The 19907-nt window shown below is 39.5% G+C and overlaps 1 protein-coding gene across 7 annotated transcripts in view; it reads left to right on the top strand.

The window, feature by feature from the left end:
• LOC126282202 (uncharacterized) overlaps positions 1-19907 on the top strand; it is a 115979-nt gene that overhangs the window by 75222 nt on the left and 20850 nt on the right. For all 7 annotated transcript variants that reach the window (XR_007551349.1, XR_007551348.1, XM_049981739.1 and 4 more), the window contains 2 exons: positions 5520-5671; positions 18692-18803. Coding sequence is in view for 5 of the 7 variants with exons in the window: in XM_049981739.1 (XP_049837696.1) it covers positions 5520-5671; positions 18692-18783 (244 nt within the window). In the remaining 2 variants the exon portion in view is untranslated. The remainder of the gene's footprint in view (positions 1-5519; positions 5672-18691; positions 18804-19907) is intronic.

The raw sequence follows: 19907 nt of genomic DNA on the forward strand, positions 1-19907 counted from the left end.
CATACTATGTGAATGTTTATGTATATAAAGATCTTTAATTAGTCCAGTTATAATTTGTATAATTTGGCATTCATACATAAAGAACAGTTAGCTCAATTTTTATTAGCCGCTGTAACTGTGCTGTTAAATTCTACACACCTAAAAATAGTTATAAAATTGTACTGGAGCAAGTGCAAGAAGGAGCTGCAGTGAACTCATAAGTTATTGTAGACATCACAGTTCTACATTAGGAGCAATTCTGTGGAGATGGTCTACCCTTGCTTATGTCCAACCTTGGGATGGCCACACCCAACAGCTGTCCGAGCCCTGATGGAAAAACTATGATCTAAAATTTAAAGTGCGTATAATTTTAACTTTGCAGTGGCAGAACAACAATAAAATGCAATGGATGTGATTTTTGATGTTCTGATGAGACAGATATTTTTGAAGATGTGGATAAGTGGTCGCTTCTGAGAACCATTTTGCAGAAAGCATGATAGTAATACTCTTCTATTTGGAAATTCTGAAATTGAAATTAAAGTGCATATAACTTTACAGTGGCAGAACATGAGGGTCATTCAAAAACTGATTCCTCCCATGTAAGAGGTGTGATCAAAAGGTAAAGGAAATTTTTGTTTATCTTAAAGAATCTTTATTTATTCATCAATATCAACCTTGCCCCCTCCAAAGTTATCCCTCTCAGATATAATACACTTACACCAGCACTTTTTCCAATCTTGGAAGCACTTCTAGAACCAACTTTTCGTTTGTTCTCGAGTTCTTTCAGTGTTTCTGTGGTGGCAAAATGACATCTTTTTATCATTCTCGTCAGCCTCGGGTATAGAAAGAAGTCGCATGGGCCATGTCTGGCGAATATAATGGTTGAGGCAACATAACAGTTTTGTTTTTATGTCACTAATAGAGGCAAAATTATGTCATTTCATGGTTCTCTTAAGTCTTGGGAATAGAAAGAAGCGCATGGGGCCATGCTGGTGAGTATGGTAACTGAGACAACATAACGGTTTTGTTTTTGCTAAAAAATCGTGAACAATCATTGAGGTGTGAGTGGGAGCATTATCATGATGCAATTTTGATGAGTGATTTTGCCACAGTTTTGCTCATTTTCTTTGGATTGCTTCATGCAAATGGTGCCTAACTTCCAGGTAGTATTCATTATTGAACACACGACCATAAGGCAGGAACTCGTGGTGCACTATCACATTGAAATTAAAGAAAACAGTGAGAAGTACCTTCACATGTGATGAAACTTGTCAAAATTTTTGGTCTTGACTCTTCAGGCAGTTTCCATTGGGATGAGTGGGCCTTGGTTTTGACGTCATACCCGTATACCCATGGTTTGTCACCTGTTATAACCTTCTTTAGAAGTTCTGGGATGTTGTTGACTTCATTCAGCAATTCCTGAGCAGTGTCTGTGTGACTTCATTTTCGGTCGAAATTGAATGATTTGGAACAGACTTTAATGCTACACTATCTTTGCCCAAAAGTCTGAAAAAATTGCATAGCGTGAGCCAAAGCATACGCTGATGTCATCAGCAACCTTTTTGATGTTGATTCAGGGATTTTCCAGAACTGTTTTCTTTGCATCTGCCACATTGTGGTCAGTATTTGATGTGCTAGGGTGTTGGGGGTAGTCGTTGTCTTCAACGCCTTTTCAACCCTCCTTGAGTCTGTTATACCACTCATAAACTCCCGTCCTACTCATAGTAGATTTTTCCAAACCGAGAGTCAATGTTTCGAATGCCATGCTGCACTTTATTCCAATTTTTCAGGCAAAATGTAATGCAAATTCTTTGATTTATCTTCTAAAGTAAAATTCACCGAGAAGTCAAAAACACATAACGTTTTTGACTATCAACAATAAACTAAATATTCAAGACAGCTGAAAATGTAAACTTACACTAGGAAAATGTGTACCAGCTAGGTAAAAAAACTTTTTTTTGAAAATCATATTTATAAAGCCGACAGAATTAAACAATTCCCATTATTTTTTGGTCACACCTTGTATTTTCATTCAAACTACAACACTAATTCATTACACACTCTTGCTAAGAATGAACAATAGGCTGGATGCTGTGCTTGAAAAACCTGAACCAAGTGAGTCTAGTCACTGCCTTACATTTTTAATTACAGTATTTGGGCCCATCTTTCATAGGCGCATTGAGGCGGAAGTCTGATAGTGTTAAATGAAGACTGTGTTCTCAGGATCTTTTGTAGTGGCATGCTTCAATAAGATCTTCTCAGGTTAGAAATCATTTTATTTTGAATAAAACACTCAATCTTTTGACAGCTGTCTCTGCTCTCATCATCAGGAGTTGCAGTCACTGACTGCTGGGGCTGGCATGGTGTTCTGCTTATATAGATGTAATGGCAGCATATGGAACCTTCCAGAGGGGGCTGGAGTTGCGCTTGCTCAGAAGACAAGTTGGGCAGCTCCTAGTGACTCCATACTGTCACAGGATCAAGTGACATCACCTGCACGAGCTCCCAATGCCGCATTTGGAACTGCCACTCCTGTGTCCTTACGTGTGTCAAGCCTATGCCTTTGCTTTTGCTAAGTTTCCGAAGCCCGCCCCCATTAACTACTAAGTGTGTACCTCTGGTCTCTGTTAAAAATTTAATAGAGACCAGGAGCATACCCTCAGTAGGCAATGTAGGCAGACTTTGAACATTGAGTAATAGAAAAGATGTAGGCTTGAGCTTGTAGGGACACAGCAGCTGGAGTGGCAGTTTCAGACATGATGCTGACTGCTTGTACAATGTGACATCACTTGGTCCCCTGTGTAATGGGTTTCCCTTCTCTAACATTACGTTTTTTTTATAGAAATAACTGATATCATGTATATTATTGATTCTTGTGTAGGTGAACTTTATATCAGCTGTCTAAATGAATGAACTTATATGATTTTGTATATGATGTGTCATGATTTGGGCTAAAATATGTAAAAAGAAATTAATTTGTTAGTAGTCTGTCAATACAGCTAAATTTACTCTTATTTTAAAAATATTTGAAATTATGAAACTTCTGGCACATTTAAAAATCATATTATTAATTGTACAGTCTAACGTTAATCATTAAATTTATTTCTGGATTCATTTTCAAAATAATGATATATTTTAGTGAAGATTCTTCTTTGGTCAAGAAAGTTTGTGAACTCTTTTGTTTTGTAAACTCTGGAATATTGTGAGTACCGCAGAATGTAAGGAGTAGTGGACATGACTCTGATGGAAATGCATTTATTTTGCTAATCTTGTCAACAATAATGTAATTGATGGTTTTTATGAAAATGGAGATTTTGAAGTTGATGTGTTATAGAAGAATGGGATAAAATAAAAAGATTCTCATAGCAACTGGCAAATCTTCATCAGTTATTCAGTTCAACAAGAACCCGCAACATTATAAAAATTACAGCCTCACGAATGTACCCTAGATGCAAGACTAGGAGCCAACTGCAATGAGATAATGAAGATAAGTAAAAAGGTTTTTCTTTCATATATCTTACCTCTTGAAGCTTTTGAAAATAATGAACAGACTAAGAGGAATTTAATGGTGATGTGTGGGAGGGTAAGATTACAACAGGCAGGACAGAGCCACTAGGAGCTGCCCAATTTGCTTCCATGCATGTGCCACTCTGGCCCTTACTGGAAGGTTCCAGGTGCTGCCATTGCATTTATATAAGCAGAACACCTTCCCAGTCCCAGCAGTTAGTGATTTTGACTCCTGATGACAGTGGTGGAGACAGCCATTAAAAGCTCAAGTGTTTTATTCAAAATGCTGTGGTTTGTAAACTGAGATGATTTTGTTGGTGCTGAATGAGGACTGTATTGTGGGTCTGATAGGACAGTCCAGCCAAACTTGTCAGTGAGTTACATGGTCATATAAATGTTGTTGGGCCTGGCATTATCGTGTTGCTACCGGACTTCATGTTCTTCTCTGATATGACTGGAAGTTTGAGCTTTCAGCTTATCAGTCATCTTAACATTCAGCCTGTCTCAAAAGACTGTGCACTTAACTTTGCATGCAGATGGCTGTCGATTGAACTTCTACTTTATCAGAGAATTGGCATGTTACCACTACTGTCTTTAATGTTCCAGCTCATAATGGCAACACCACGTATGATCACTGACGTTTTTGATGTTCAGAAGACGGTTGCTTTCAGCCTTTTATTGGTCTAGCAGGTCCCAACAAGTTCTCCATTCTTGGATATGCATCCTGATGACCCATCTTTGCGAACTTTGCAATAACCAAGGTTGCATATCATCTTGTCTAAGGTATTACAGTCAGTATTCACCAGTGCACACAATTCCTTGCCCTGCTGATCATCACATATGAGTGGGTGGGATGATGTTCATTATGAGGGCTAGGAGCTGAGCAGGGGTGACCAGGATGTGGCTTGTTACGTGCAACCACTTCACCCACTCCGTCTCATTACCCACACCTACTACAGGGTTTCAACACACCTGTAGCAAGTGCCAGTAGACTTCAGTTGACATAGTTTGTTCAACAGTGAAGAATTCAATGAAACATCTGTTTGTGGTACACACCTCAATGTCATATGCCATTTTGGGATTCTCCCTTGGTGCTGTTATCTGTCACAGGACAGTGAAAGTAACACATTAGTGGGTATACTGCATCAACATAATCTGCCTCAGATACTCAGTCAACAGCATGAAATTCACACTGACCCTCATAAGCTCAGAATTGTAATATTCTGCTGACCATATTTGTGCCCAAAATAACAATACTGGAATTATAAGCATAACAATTGATGGAATGGAAGAGAGAACGCACAGTATGAAGCATGGAAAGAATAAATCAAAAAGCCTAAGCATACAATATTTCTTGTTGAATGTCTAAGAACTGCTGGCATATCAGAGAAATTATCTCTGTTGCCTGACATTCACATTTAAGGTTTTTGTATTGTGTTCATCTTTTTTAACTCCCAAGTCAGTTTATGCTGTGCACCTTTACCAAGCAGGTAAATGGAGGCTGTTAACCATATGACTGTGGAGGCAAACAACTTCTTCACTCAAATTTTATCTGGTCAATAATTATGCATTTCCAGAACTTTATTAACTATAATAAATTACACTGCACTTGGAGGCATTGTACAATTTATTCCTTTCTCTAATAAGTTGGCTCTATGGCAATATACCAAGCTACACTTCTAAACTTGATTTGATTGGATTACATATTGTACATGGCTTCCTTGAGTTGTTCCAGGCAGCTACCAGCACATCTCGTTATGTGAATTTGAGTGGTTTACTCAGAGATATGCTCAGTATTGAGCATGACTTTGTCAATGCAGCTTAAAAACTTCTTTCTTTGTTCTAGATGTGTAAGAGAAAATGTGATTGTTTTTGTGAACAGAAAAGTAGCTGTATGGTTGTACTAACACATTTGTAGGTTAACCTTTCTTCTTTATTGAAACAGAAATGTAGGTCTTCAAGAACAAAACTTCTTTATGACTGTCATTAAATTTTGTTTAAATGTATTTGCACAAGTTGATTAATTTTTGTAGGTACACATCAAATGGAAGCCAGTTATTTACAGTCTGTGAAGGTGGCCTGGTGAGACGTTATCGTCGTTACCCAGATCATCACGAGTTCCTAGGTGAAGTTTATCAGCACAAGGGGGATATCCAAGACATGGACATTTCACCATATGATGAATGTATCCTTTTTATTTATATAAAAAAACCTGTACCATAAAATATCTTTACTTTGCTAACAATTGTTATTATAGTGTGTTTTATTTATGTAACACTTTCAACCATTTCCTTATCTAAGAAATTTTCCTGACATTCATCTTGAATGAAAGTAAAATCTAAATCTGGATAAGGATTTGAGCCCTTCTTCTCCCACTGCAAGTTCAGTGTGTACACCATTGCATAACCTCACTTTGTCCTCACTGGTATTATCCAAGTAGGCACTCACATATGAATACAACTGTCCAAAGGATGTACACTTTTCATGGATTATGCTTTAACTTAATTGATGTTGAGAGATGACTTCTGATTTATTGTCAGCATTCAGTTGAAATATAACTTGGAGAAGGTTCTGGAAAGAATTAAAGTTTCTGCTGGCCCTGTGTATTATCAAGCAGAACCAAATGTTACCATTGATATACAGAAGTGTGGCTTAAATACAGACATGCTGGTGAAACAATTATGCCTGACACTTTTTTAAGAACAGTTGATTCAGTGCTGCTGCTGGTGCAAGAAGAGCAAAAGCTCAGTTATGGACAGCTATACATGTCTTGCGTGAAGGTCATTGATCAAGTATTGCTGCTCCAGAAACTAACTTCGTTTTTTTAAATGTACAATATGAGTAAAGGTTGGAGAGTCCATCAGATGGTGATGTGTTAATAGGATAGAGGTACAAGATCAACATGAAGTGTTACTGGCAGATTGTGCTAAACAGTGATAATTAGTGATGTAAACAAAAAAAAAGGCACAAAAACAAAAGAATGATTCTTCAATGGGAAACTGAGAGTATGATACAAGAAGTGACAGAGGTCACATATTAGTAGAATTTGCAGAGAACATTATGTTTAGGCCTATCCTTAAGACATCCTTTCAGAAGCAAACACATTATTAGAGATAGGATAGTCTGAACATTAATGATTCCATAGTCAGAGAATGGTAGGCTGGACAACAGGTACAGAGAACCAGTGCCATGACCCCTGTGAAATTCTAGGGGTTATGGTAATTATGACTAGATTTATTGAACAGAATTCATGGAGCAGATGTAGATAGTGTCCCAGTGACGGTGCTCTCTTAATTTGGCACAAAGCAGTGGAAAGTGGCCACCATTGCAAGGCCTTCGGTTGGGCAGGTGGCTGCATTGAAGAACTGAAGTCAACACTTTCATGGCCATTGAGCTGCATCAGGCCTACAGATGCCAGACACACAGCAAACTCTGATGCAGGCTGGCCATGTTATTAGGCGCAAATGCAGCAACAGACCAGCAGCTTGCAGTGGCCTGGTGCAAGAGGCACCCGAGTACAGACTACGAACCGAGTATCCTTGGAAGGTACACTGAAATCAGTTGATGTCAGCCAGCAGCAGGCCCCCAGTAGGAGGCACTAGTTCAGCTTGTGGCAGCATCAGGACTAGGCCCATAGATCAGCAGCTAGCAGAGGCAGGTATTCGTTGTATTTGAGACCGGTGACCCGCATCAAGTTGACAGCTGGCGATGATTATATCCCCTTGCGCGTAGTGATTGATGATAGATACTGTTGGGTCAGGAAGGTCAGCTTTTATACTGGCTCACCTTAGAAAAACTGCCACTGGGTATCTTATGAGGCCAAAGCAACAGGTGACAAGCCCATTGTGTGGCAATCTGCACGTGCTTTATTGCCAGAGTAGAACACTGCCATGGTGGCTCAACATTTTTCCAGTGCTGACAGTGGAATGTGATAAGCAGCTTGCCAATGCTCTTGGTCCCATGTTGTATAGCCAACTTTGGAAGGTAGTGATGTAACAGCATAGAAAATGTACTCGGTAAGGGCCACGTTAAACTAAAAAAGAAATTCCGTGTATTCTGTGAAAAATGAGGAAATCGTACAAGATTTAAATGATGGAAGGATTAATGTAAACACTCACCATAAGGTTGAGGCGTTGGTAGTCACGTAAACAGTATTGTAATTGTCATTGAGATTTTGGAGTGTGTACCTTCACACATATGGCTACATTCTCCCATCACTGCAACTTAACTGAGGCAACCAAATAATAATAGGAATGTAACAGAGTATGCTGTACTAATCAAAACTATTCAGATGAACATCATGTTTCACATACAGTGCAAGGACTGTCTCAGGTACTGCATGGAACCAGTACGATATAGGCAGGCTGCGCTCACTATGTTGCATTCCCAGCCCATCGCTTAGATGGTTGTGGGTGGCATCCTGTTTTTAACAGAGAATTAAACAGGATGATTTAGGTGCAACCTTGAAAAAATCCTGAGAAAATCATTGTGCCATTTAGCACTTCAGACTGATGTGTCAGTAACATCATCTCATAGAACTACGTACAAATTTAAACAGAAACTTTATGTAGTAACAGTAGACCGTTAGCTAACCAATTCACACACTGATACACAACATCTGTACTGTAGCTACCTGTTGCAGCCTGTGAATGATGGGGAGGTTGACCCTGAAATACTCCTTTTATTTGATGAAACATGTCTGGCTTTATCAGGGCATATGAACTCTCCAATACAGATGACACTGAAGCTCTGAAACTGCTCATCACCTACATCAGGAGCAGGGTGTATATGACCCAGGACAACAGGGAGATCTGGGGAAAACCTGGGAATATTTTAGAATTCTGGGATATTTTGTTTGTTTTTTTAGTTTTCAGTTAAATTTTTGTAATTTTGGCTGATAAGAAATAATACTCTAGCAAAGGATATTACTGCATCCCACTACTGCAGAATAATACTGCAGCAATAAAACATGAACGAGAGGGGGGGGGGGAACCTAAGTTGTGTAGGAAATGCACCATGTACTCAACAAAACACAGTGCCCACACTAGCATCTGCCAGTAGCAAAATGTATCAAAGGCTTTAGGAAGACAGTGTAATGCTTCATAACAACAAATTGCCTCCGATGAGCATGCTGTCACAATTGTTTACATTAGATTCGTGTGAGCAGTTGTGAGCGGGCCCATGCGCATGCGCAGTTGAGTCGCGCATCTACCTTCTCCTGCGTCTGGCTACAAAAGTGTCGCTGTTATCTATATAACCAAGCAGCAACATGCTACCTGTAAAAATTGTACTGGCACGCACAAGCTGCCATATTCACTGGGAGCAAACTTGGGTGTCTGCCCTGGACGGCAATTTCAGTCAAGCATTAATCGTCTTGCAGAACAATGAAGTTATTTTTGTCAGTTTGCTAAAGAAATAATAGCTTTATTAATCTTTTCTGCTGAGGCAGTCAATTTATTTGAAACAAAGTGTTTAATTCCACACTATTGGCTAGTTTCAACTGTTCGCTGCACTTCAAAAGAGTATGCTTTCATCTTCTAGCACGTATGGCATTATGCCACAATAAAGAACCAAAAATGAGATAACACAGTACTGGAGCTTCAAGAAAATTTACAACCGAATCTCCACATACAAATGTGCACTTTAAACCGAATTATGGATTTTAGTATGGTTCACGAAATTCCTCTGATGTCTTGTTTCTTTTATAACATAATGTAAGATGTTTTAATGTTTAACACATACGAAGATACAGGCTTCCTGCATCATCGTACCTGCACAAGCGTGGTAACCCCTGTTATCTGGGACTCTCTGGCAACTGCTGAAACAAACCTCTTTCTAACAGGTCTTGGGAAAATATTGCAAATGATTGATTGAAAAGTGTTACTTTCAAAGTAAATTTCCTTTTGTGTAAGATGAACTAAGTGCGAGAATGCGATGAATTTCTTAAATCACAGAGCGTTTGACTCTCATTGAAAAATCGACTATTTGAGGATGACCATTTAGAAAAAAATTTGAGCCCAGGAGATCAGACATTTATGTCACTATTAAAAATTTTACTGGCACAGTTGTGTGATGTATCTTAAAGTGTAACACATGCAAAAAAGATCAACATGATACGTGAAAGTTTAGCTTCACTTGCAGCTTATTAATTGTCGAGACCATTATTATATGTGAAAGCTCTGCTTTTCTTGTAGCAACACCATCTATATTAATTTACACCATTAACTTTTCCTATTTGTGTGTATGTGCTACTTAACAGTGATAATGCTGTTGGCTGACTACATCATGTGACCTAAGCTCTGAATATCTGCTGTATCAGCTGACGAGATCATGTGACATGAGCTATGACTGACTTACAAAAGCGCATCACATCTCGATTTCAATGCTTCGGAAAGTAACATGCGGTGTTTGGTGGAATTTGAATTTATAGTTTCATAATATGAAAATATGCAGTGTACATGGCCTTTTTACTGAGTTTCGTTTTCTAAATGACTTAGAAATTCTACGCCGGTTTATAAAACCATAACCACTCAAAGGATTGATAAGTTTTACAATTCCAAGGAAAAGTATGCTGTCACTTAACATGGTAAAAGTGTATTTTCATCCAGGAGAAAGTGTGTTTTTAACTGGGAAATCTGGGAATTTTTTTCTTCCTAGTACGTGTATACACCCTGCAGGAGCCTATGCACAATGAGAAACTAGGAGTGTTTTATGCAATTAGTGCAACAGGTTTTATTCTACTTATCTTCTCCCACCAAAACATAACTTCTGACACGTATTTGGACAATATACTGAAACCTTTTATTCCAAGGAACTAACGAAATGACCAACAGGTATATTGGTTTGCAGGACTGGAGATATTGCATACACTGTATGGGAAACACCCTGTATCTTCAAGAGAGTGTGGAAAGATGCATTGAAACTTTAGTAAGAGGAAAAATTTAAAACAATAAGAGCAATGAAGAGTGCGATTGCACTCAGTAGTGTGAGTGCAGCACTTCGTGATGGCTTTCTTACCCCCCTTCTTTTTAATTTCACTAAAAACTGGGTAATGACACTACACTTACCCTCCACCCCTGACCCCTGCAGTAGTCGAGCAATCTTCTTTGTTCACGAATGGTAGTGACAGGCATTATCTGCTCCCCCTGCTGCGAGCAAGTGGCATGGTGATTGGCTTAAAGATCCCCTGCTGACACCAGTCTGATGTGTGTTGTAGTCGGGTGAGTGGTAGTGACAATGGGCCAGGAGGTCCCATGGGTGCACTGCTGACAGAAAGAAAGGTGTTTATTCAACTTCAATTACACTTTGTGTCGTTAGCAAGGCAAATACACCTCACTCTGTTGGCCCTTGCCTGCGCTGGCTTGTGGGCAGCTGCTTCTTTCGGCAAGGAGTTTCTCACACATAGACTCCCTGCGATACTGACAACAGTCCAGAGGATGGCCAGCAGCCTCAGTAGGTCATGGATGTGGCATCAGTGGTACTGTGTTTTGTGCTGTGATGGTGTTCCTCTGGGGAACAGCGTCTCCTGGTGACTCAGCCCTGCATGCATTCATCGCGGTGACATGTAGAGACTGCTGTGTGTGGGACAAGATCTGCTGCTCACTGGAATCAGTCGGATGGCGGCTGGCAGGTCAGCAGCACTGTGGCACCAAATCCCACACACATCTCAGTGCTGCTGGCAGCTGACCCAAACTAGTGTCAAACCCGTGGCTGCTGCTGATGATGCTCCGTCATCTCATCATCCAACATGGCTCTGGTGTTGTGGTATTGCCGAACTCCGAAGTGTCTCTCTTCAAAATGCAGATATTTATTTGGGCCTGGTGACCATTTGTTATACCGAAACCTGCCACCAAATCATTTAGTCCATAACAGGAGTCTTGCCCTACTGTGGTGACATTCGCCTGCTTGCTACGGCTATTACCATTGTGTGGTGCAGTTTTCCACTGAGTTGAGCTAGCCCGTCTTGCAGTCCTGTGTAGTTGTTATTCTGACCTGCATGTTTCCATATCATGACTACCTGCCTACAACTGCTATTGCAGTACTTTACGGCGGCTTTCTTACCACTTCTTATTAATTTCGCTGTAAACTAACTAGCAAGACGACAGTATCAAGAAAAAGAAGAAAATCGGATGTCGGTTGTATACCACATTTCCTTGGTTATTACGTGTGTTGTTGTTGTTGTTGTTGTTGTTGTTGTTGTCTTGAGTCCTGAGACTGGTTTGATGCAGCTCTCCATGCTACTCTATCCTGTGCAAGCTTCTTCATCTCCCAGTACCTTCTGCAACCTACATCCTTCTGAATCTGCTTAGTGTATTCATCTCTTGGTCTCCCTCTACGATTTTTACCTTCCACGCTGCCCTCCAATGCTAAATTTGTGATCCCTTGATGCCTCAAAACATGTCCTACCAACCGATCTCTTCTTCTAGTCAAGTTGCGCCACAAACTTCTCTTCTCCCCAATCCTATTCAATACCTCCTCATTAGTTACATGATCTATCCACCTTATCTTCAGTATTCTTCTGTAGCACCACATTTCGAAAGCTTCTATTCTCTTCTTGTCCAAACTAGTTATCGTCCATGTTTCACTTCCATACATGGCTACACTCCAAACAAATACTTTCAGAAACGACTTCCTGATACATAAATCTATATTCGATGTTAACAAATTTCTCTTCTTCAGAAACGCTTTCCTTGCCATTGCCAGTCTACATTTTATATCCTCTCTACTTCGACCATCATCAGTTATTTTACTTCCTAAATAGCAAAACTCCTTTACTACTTTAAGTGTCTCATTTCCTAATCTAATTCTCTCAGCATCACCCGATTTAATTTGACTACATTCCATTATCCTCGTTTTGCTTTTGTTGATGTTCATCTTATATCCTCCTTTCAAGACGCTGTCCATTCCGTTCAACTGCTCTTCCAGATCCTTTGCTGTCTCTGACAGAATTACAATGTCATCGGCGAACCTCAAAGTTTTTACTTCTTCTCCATGAATTTTAATACCTACTCCGAATTTTTCTTTTGTTTCCTTTACTGCTTGCTCAATATACAGATTGAATAACATCGGGAAGAGGCTACAACCCTGTCTCACTCCCTTCCCAACCGCTGCTTCCCTTAAAATGCCCCTCGACTCTTATGACTGCCATCTGGTTTCTGTACAAATTGTAAATAGCCTTTCGCTCCCTGTATTTTACCCCTGCCACCTTTAGAATTTGCAAGAGAGTATTCCAGTCAACATTGTCAGAAGCTTTCTCTAAGTCTACAAATGCTAGAAACGTAGGTTTGCCTTTTCTTAATCTTTCTTCTAAGATAAGTCGTAAGGTCAGTATTGCCTCACGTGTTCCAACATTTCTACAGAATCCAAACTGATCCTCCCCAAGGTCCGCATCTTCCAGTTTTTCCATTCGTGTATAAAGAATTCGCGTTAGTATTTTGCAGCTGTGACTTATTAAACTGATAGTTCGGTAATTTTCACATCTGTCTGCACCTGCTTTCTTCGGGATTGGAATTATTATATTCTTCTTGAAGTCTGAGGGTATTTCGCCTGTCTCATACATCTTGTTCCCCAGCTGGTAGAGTTTTGTCATGACTGGCTCTCCCAAGGCCGTCAGTAGTTCTAATGGAATGTTGTCTACCCCGGGAGCCTTGTTTCGACTCAGGTCTTTCAGTGCTCTGTCAAACTCTTCACGCAGTATCGTATCTCCCATTTTGTCTTCATCTACATCCTCTTCCATTTCCATAATATTGTCCTCAAGTACATCGCCCTTGTATAAACCTTCTATATACTCCTTCCACCTTTCTGCCTTCCCTTCTTTGCTTAGAACTGGGTTGCCATCTGAGCTCTTGATATTCATACACGTGGTTCCCTTATCTCCAAAGGTCTCTCTAATTTTCCTGTAGGCAATATCTAACTTACCCCTAGTGAGATAAGCTTCTACATCCTTACATTTGTCCTCTAGCCATCCCTGCTTAGCCATTTTGCACTTCCTGTCGATCTCATTTTTAAGACGTTTGTATTCCTTTTTGCCTGCTTCATTTACTGCATTTTTATATTTTCTCCTTTCATCAATTAAATTCAATATTTCTTCTGTTACCCAAGGATTTCTAGCAGCCCTTTTTCTTTTTACCTACTTTATCCTCTGCTGCCTTCAGTACTTCATCCCTCAGAGCTACCCATTCTTCTTCTACTGTATTTCTTTCCCCTATTTCTGTCAATTGTTCCCTTATGCTCTCCCTGAAACTCTGTACAACCTCTGGTTCTTTCAGTTTATCCAGGTCCCATCTCCTTAAATTCCCACCATTTTGCAGTTTCTTCAGTTTTAATCTACAGGTCATAACCAATAGATTGTGGTCGGAGTCCACATCTGCCCCTGGAAATGTCTTACAACTTAAAACCTGGTTCCTAAATCTCTGTCTTACCATTATATAATCTATCTGATACCTTTTAGTATCTCCAAGTTTCTTCCATGTATACAACCTTCTTTCATGATTCTTAAACCAACTGTTAGCTATGATTAAGTTGTGCTCTGTGCAAAATTCTACTAGCTGGCTTCCTCTTTCATTTCTTAGCCCCAATCCATATTCACCTACTATGTTTCCTTCTCTCCCTTTTCCTACACTCGAATTCCAGTCACCCATGACTATTAAATTTTTGTCTCCCTTCACTATCTGAATAATTTCTTTTATTTCATCATACATTTCTTCAATTTCTTCCTCATCTGCAGAGCTAGTTGGCATATAAACTTGTACTACTGTAGTAGGTGTGGGCTTTGTATCTATCTTGACCACAATAATGCGTTCACTATGCTGTTTGTAGTAGCTTACCCGCATTCCTATTTTCCTATTCATTATTAAACCTACTCCTGCATTACCCCTATTTGATTTTGTGTTTATAACCCTGTAGTCACCTGACCAGAAGTCTTGTTCCCCCTGCCACCGAACTTCACCAATTCCCACTATATCTAACTTTAACCTATCCACTTCCCTTTTTAAATTTACGTGTGAAGGGACTCTAACTAACAACTGAGATACAAATGCGCAAGCAATAAAGATTTTTTTTAAATGTCTGTATAGTTAAAGAGATGATACAGAAAGCTAAACACATAGATAATAACTACACTCTGGAAGTAATGCTGGGGATGGTGTATACAGTAGTCATCTTAGGCATTAAGAAAAGAAAGGCTACCCAATGTGATGGAATATCTGTAGGAACATTTAAAACTGAAGGAAAGATAACGGCAAACTTATTTATAGAATATCTGTAAAATAAGTCAATTCTCTGAAGTGGAATAATGCTGTTAAGTTTAATGCATCACAAGAAAGGAGACACATGATGTATTAAATTGTAGACTTCTTAATCAGGATCCTCACTCCTATTGTAACCGGTATTCACTAAAATATGCATAAAAAACTGTGTAATGAAGCAAAGGACCAAACTGATTTCAGAACTGACTATTGCATAATGGACCATTTCCAAGTTGAGAATGAAATTGTAGGATGAAGCAAAGGAAATTAATTTCCACGTTGCATAGGAGTCAATGATTTCATAAACTCTTTGACAGTTTCAACCAGACGTGTAAAATAAGATATTAATTGATCCTATTTCAGTATACTGCTGAAGATGTCTGTCTTACAGCTGCCTTAAACTTTCGAACTGTAAACGTCAGTCGGACAAGGAGACTTCAAATCGCCAGAACTATTCGTAACAATCATAGAGGACATTTGTAGAGCCCTAAACTGGGAAAAAAAAGAGGGGATCATTTATAACTCACTGTTTTCCTCTAGAGCAGATGAAATTTTCACCACTAATGCAATAACTTAAGAGAGAAAGCTTGGAGGTAGATATTAAAATAAATCTTAAGAACACTAAAGTAATGCATTGAGAAGAAAACAGAACAAATTAACAATGAAGTCATGGAGTCAGTTGGTTAATAGTGACTTTTATGTTAACGAATAGGAGTAGGGCAAGATATGGAGCAAGGCAAATGAATAATAGATGGACTAAGCAAGTAATTTTCTGTATTCCAAGAGGTCATAATTTGTGGGGAAGTCTAAAGGAAGCTATTACCCAGGCCTGAATACCAAATGGCTGTTGATGATTATCATTTTAAGAACATCCAAATTCCTCCATTGTACACTATGTGATCAAAAGTATCCAGACACCTGGCTGGAAATGACTTACAAGTTTGAGGCTCTCTCCATCGGTAATTCTGGAATTCAATATGGTGTTGGCCCACCCTTAGCCCTGATGACAGCTTCCACTCTCGCAGGCATACATTCAGTCAGGTGCTAGAAGGTTTCTTGGGGAATGGCAGCCCATTCTTCACGGAGTGCTGTACTGAGGAGAGATATCGATATCAGTGTGAGGCCTGGCACGAAGTAGGCGTTCCAAAACATCCCAAAGGCATTCTATAGGAAGAAGACCGTGCGGGTCAGTCCATTACAGGGATGTAATTGTTGTGTAACCAACCTGCCACAGGCCGTGTGTTATGAACTGGTGCTCGATCATGTTGAAAGATGCAATTGCCATCCCCGAATTGCTCTTCAACAGTGGGAAGCAAGAATGTGCTTAAAACGTCAATGTAGGCCTGTGCTGTGATAGTGCCATGCATAACAACAAGGGGTGCAAGCCCCCTCCATGAAAAACATAACCACATGATAACACCACCACCTCTGAATTTTACTGTTGGCACTACAAGTGCTGGCAGATGACATTCACCAGGCATTTGCCATACCCACACCCTACCATTGGATTGCCACTTTGTGTACTGTGTTTCGTCACTGCACACAATATTTTTCCACTGTTCAGTTGTCCAATGTTTACGCTCCTTACACCAAGAAAGGCGCCGTTTGTCTCGTACTGGCATGATGTGTGGCTTATGAGCAGCCACTCGACCATGAAATCCAAGTTTTCTCACCTTCCGCCTGACTGTAATAGTACTTGCAGTGGATCCTGATGCAGTTTGGAATTCCTGTGTGATGGTCTGGATAGATGTCTGCCTATTACACATTAAGACCTTTATCAGCTGTCAGCGGTCTCTGTTAGTCAACAGACAAGGTGGCCTGTACACTACTGCTAAACGTGTCCTGTCACGTTTCCACTTCACTATCACATTGGAAACAGTGTGCCTAGGGAGTTGAGGAGTGTGGAAATCTTGCCTACAGGTGTATAAAACAAGTGACACCCAATCACCTGACTACATTCGAAGTTTGTGAGTTCTGCGGAGCGCCCCATTCTGCTCTCTCATTATGTCTAATGACTACTGAGGTCTCTGATACGGAGTACCCGGCAGTAGATGGCAGCACATTGCACCTAATATGAAAAATGTATGATTTTGTGTCCAGATACTTTTGATCACATAGTGTACCTGCCAGTTTGTGTGTGTGTGTGTGTGTGTGTGTGTGTGTGTGTGTGTGTGTGTGTGTGTGTTATTTAGCTCAAGAAAGGATTTATTTCAAAAGGTAACAAGTTAGCCTTCCCCTCTATGTGTAACTGTCGATAATTCGACACTTCCACTATTATGTGAGTGGTCCCTTTTACTCCTAAACTATTTACGTTCTACCAGAACTTTCCTACTGTATTTTGTTACTTTAATACAGTTTATGTCACTAGGTAACGATCAAAGATTTTTATGAGAACATAATGTCACCATGTGGAGTCACTAACAGTTTTAATGATGAGTGTGGAATTCATTCTTTTCTTCTAGTGTTGTTTGGGTTACCGTTCTTTCCAAATTGTGACGTGTTGTTTATTTTGAATCTCATTGGTCTATTTATTTTATGAATGTGTGATTAGGGTATATGGATTCATTTCTGAAATATTTATTTCTGTAGGTCTCCCTTTAACAGCGTTTTTTGTTCAAAAATTGGAGGAATGCAGTTGAGTACCACAGCCTTCAGGAACATGTTCAGTAAAGCACTATGATGTTCCAAGCAAAGGACAGTTTTGTCTTATAGTTAGGTATTATGGAGAGTGCAGTTGACAAGTTAGAGGTAGCAGAAGAAAATATTGAGAATAGTATTACAGTTGTGATAAAAATTGGCATCAGTGTAGGAAAAATGCATGCATGAGAAGAAATCTGGTGACCATAAACGACACCAGCGATAACAACAATAACAATGACAACACCCATAAAATGAAGACAATATTAGGTGATAGTAATGACTGCTTTGACAAATGTCAAACATTATGTAAAACCAAGAACTTAATAGCAAATTTTCTATGTTCCCTTAGGTGTATGATCATTCCCATGTGAAACATTTTTCAGAGGTTTGAAGTAGCAAAGCAGTTTAGGCGTGACTCATATTTGGGAGGACCTGATGCAACTGAATCCAATAAAGCTGTTGCATGTTTAAAGGGTTTATCTCAGTCATTCAAAGTGGAAAGCAAATACTCTTCCAAAACACTATTTTTGTTCCATCTGTCTTAATAATTAATTATATTTCAGGTGATATCACTGGGTGAAATGGGTTGGAGAGGCAGTTCTCTTTCAGTGAGACACAACGTAACTGAACAGTTGATAATGGATACATTTGAGGCATTTTTCTGTAACAGTTGTTTATTATTGATATTAGCTTTTCATCATCTTCTTACTTAGCAAGAATTTACTGACATTTTGCACCAGTTAAAATCTAAATCATCCACAACTTACATTGAGTAAATGATTGGAAAGATACAACGTACAGATAAAAAGTCGAGTAATGTCATTCAAGGATTCCTAATATAAATTTGAAAGCTTTTACTATTTTGTTGACGGTATGGGATACTGTAATTGTGTCTTCGATTAACTGGAAAATTTCAGTCTCTTCGTAGTTCATGCAATAAAGGTTGTTCAGCAGTTCTGGCAACTCAGTGTAAAAGTAATCCCTCCGCCCATCCTACACACACACACACACACACACACACACACACACACACACACACACACACACCATCCTATGTTTTGTCCATCACTGCCACTGTTCCATTCACAGTAAACAGATTATTTGGACAGGCATGTGATGACTGGGATAAAGTAGTGAGCGAAGTATTATTTCAAAATTCTAGCTAGTAGTCATTATTCTTTTGATTCTCTCATAATGAATACACCTGATTCTGACACATTTCAGTAAACTGAAATAACAGTTTGAAAATGGCAATGACTCGTTTGTAGTCCTAGTATTGTACACTCAGTATTAAATTATTTTCCTGAAATTGTTTGCAGATTTAATTACAGCATCTAAGGACAGATCAGTTGGTGTACTGCGCCTGGGTGCTCCAAACCATGGTTGGACAGAATACAGTGAACTGACATGATAGTAATTGCATGTTGCCAGGTATGTAAACTGTGAAGATGAAGATGTTATATCTATAAACTTATGTAACATGGTATACAGGTTTAAGAGAAATTCACTCACTTGGACTTTGTAGCACGGTTCGCACATACTAGCAATAGAAAAAAAAGGTCTGTCACAAAATTTCATCCTGCACATATTTCCGGCAGAAAATGAACATTGAAGGTTGGCACCTGGCAGCACTGTAATCACATGTACAACTACTACCTCTGTTGGCATAGGAATAGTGATGTGCAGTTGGTGTAGTGGATAGCATTTTGGGTTAGCGTGCAGGAAGTCGAGGGCTCAATTCTGGGCTGAGACACATTTGTTTTTATTTGCCAGTTTCATTCTGCCGTACAGTACTGTAGTATACGCCATTTCTTAAGCCACGCCTATCTGACATTTACATAATATAGTGTTTTGTAATGGTGAACATAATGAAAACTTGCTCAGACAAGTGAGAATAGACAGTTGAAGCAAATGACCTGTTATAGAACACAATAACTACAAAAACAATATCAATTTCGAGGTGGTAAAGATGATTGAACTGTTAAATAATTCAGTATCTACTAGTCATTTACACTACATGCAGTGAGTCCTCTGAGATGTAACACATTAGCAACCAGTGACAATAATTTCCATATTAATGACCACATGACGTTTACAAAGGAACACCTTTCCCTCAGAGCAGATGATCAAAGCAACCCCCCTGCATGTCCAGACGCTGCACGACCTGCTGGATCATACAGCTCTGGATTCTTCAGAACATGGTTGCGTCCACAGTTACAAGAACAGCATGAACACACTATGTGATCTTCCATATGTGTCGGTAGAGTAGAATACTTGTGCTCCTTCAATTGTCCCCACATAAAGAAATCCAGGTCTTAAGGTCAGGTGAACATGGAGGCCATACAACTGGACCTCTCCATCCTAGCCATTTCCCTGAGAATTTTCTACGTAAATACCATTGCACGTTAATTCCAAATTGTGAAAGTGCACCATAATATTGGAACCATAACCTCTCTGGAACACAAAGAGGAACATAGTCCAGTGCGTCAGCAGATAGTTTGAGAGGAATGCATGATACCTCCGTGCAGTCAACCA

This window comes from Schistocerca gregaria, chromosome 7, assembly GCF_023897955.1.
Source record: "Schistocerca gregaria isolate iqSchGreg1 chromosome 7, iqSchGreg1.2, whole genome shotgun sequence".
Taxonomy (NCBI): domain Eukaryota; kingdom Metazoa; phylum Arthropoda; class Insecta; order Orthoptera; family Acrididae; genus Schistocerca; species Schistocerca gregaria.